The following is a 1,698-nucleotide window of genomic DNA, read 5'->3' on the forward strand; positions in this document are numbered from 1 at the left end:
AAGTGGAGAATGTTCAGAAAGTGTCACCCCACTACTCAGTTCTATATAAGGAGAGATACTGCTAATATGTACTTAACCTGCTTCCAGCTGATGCATTCATTACACATCACATCTTTCTAGAGCTTGCTGTATTGCTTTTACAAAGGGCTTTACTGTTAGTACATTTATAATACCCGACCAGTAGTTAAAATGGATCTGTGCTTCAGTGCTGCTGACAAATAAAAAAGATTGACCATTCTGCCCTCCTCCAAGCACCGGTATGTCAAAGGGCCATTTGAGCAATGAGTCTGACAGCCTACTCGCTGGAAAGGAATTGTTACTTGCCCCAGGTAAGCCACTGCGTGCCTGGCTGCAGCGCATCGTAAATACCTTGACTTATTTTGCCGTCAAATTTTTAAAACAAACATTCCCAATAACATAGCTTTCCCTGACAGTCTTCCTTAAAATCTTACTTGTAACCCATGTCTCTCTAGGTCGCTGCTTTCCTGTCATTTTCACACTGGATTTTTTTTTTAATGGTCACGTGTGTTACGTTCCCCCTACAGGTGTGGGTGGGGACTGTTGGAGCAGGCCCCAAAGGCCGGTCGCTGTGTGCTACTTTCCAGCAGGCAGAAACCTTTGAATTCCAGGACGAAGTGGGGGCTCTCCTGCTGTCAGTCTGCCGGACGGTCGGGCAAGGGGTGCTGTGCTTTTTGTCATCGTACAAGGTAAAGAAATGCCAACAGAGGCTCTTCAGGCTTTTTTCCCTCCAAGATATTTAGGAGTGTGATTGACATTGGTTGGTTGTCAGCCTTGCCCTGCTCCCCCTCAAGGGCGCTCTGACCGGCTTGTCAGAGACGATCTCTGTCACCTTTATTTCTTCAGAGTCAAACAAGGTGCTCCTTATTGACTTTCAGGCTCATTTCCATGCCGCAGTGAGCTCTTCTGGTTTTTCTTTTTCTCTCTCTCTCTCTCCTCACAACCCTTGGAGACCAGTCGGAAGAGTGTTCTAAAAACAAACCAATCCCTTTAAAATCACGACAAAGGAAGTTTGGGGTTAGTATTGAACTTGCTGGTTCCACACATACATTTGCGGGAAAGCTTCTTTGTTTGTTTCTTTAATTCCTTTGTACTCCGCCTTTCTCCCCAGTGGGGACTCAAAGTGGCTGACTTCATTCTCTCCTCCATTATATCCCCACAAGAACCCTGTGCGGTAGGTGAGACTGAGCGTGTGACTGGCCCAAGGTCATCCAGCGAGCTTCCATGATATGAGTGGGATTTGAACCTGGGTCTCCAAGATACTAGTCCGACACTCCAAAGCACCAGCATACAATTTAAGCTCCTTTATATACTGAATGAGGGGCCATGGTGGTTCAGAGGTTAAGACAGTGTGTGACTGCAATAAAAAAGGCCAATGCTATGCTGGGGATTATTAGGAAGGATATTGAAAACAGATCAGCCAATATCATAATGCCCCTATATAAATCAATGGTGCAACCTCAATTGGAATACTGTGTGCAGTTCTGGTCACCACACCTTAAAAAGGATATTATAGCTTTGGAAAAAGTGCAGAAAAGGGCAACTCGAATGATAAAAGGGTTGGAACACTTTCCCTATGAGGAAAGGTTAAAGCGCTTAGGGCTCTTTAGCGTGGAGAAATGACGACTGAGGGGTGACATGATCGAGGTTTATAAGATTATGCATGGGGTAGAGCTGGTA

The 1,698-nt window shown here is 45.3% G+C and overlaps 1 protein-coding gene across 1 annotated transcript in view; it reads left to right on the plus strand.

Annotated features, from left to right (window-relative positions):
• BRIP1 (BRCA1 interacting protein C-terminal helicase 1) overlaps positions 1-1,698 on the plus strand; it is a 191,537-nt gene that overhangs the window by 61,611 nt on the left and 128,228 nt on the right. The window contains exon 14 of the mRNA XM_015426280.1: positions 546-707. Coding sequence (XP_015281766.1) covers positions 546-707 — 162 coding nt within the window. The remainder of the gene's footprint in view (positions 1-545; positions 708-1,698) is intronic.

The sequence above is a fragment of the Gekko japonicus genome, unplaced genomic scaffold (genome assembly GCF_001447785.1).
Source record: "Gekko japonicus isolate JY-2015 unplaced genomic scaffold, Gekko_japonicus_V1.1 scaffold476, whole genome shotgun sequence".
NCBI classification, from domain to species: Eukaryota; Metazoa; Chordata; class Lepidosauria; order Squamata; family Gekkonidae; genus Gekko; species Gekko japonicus.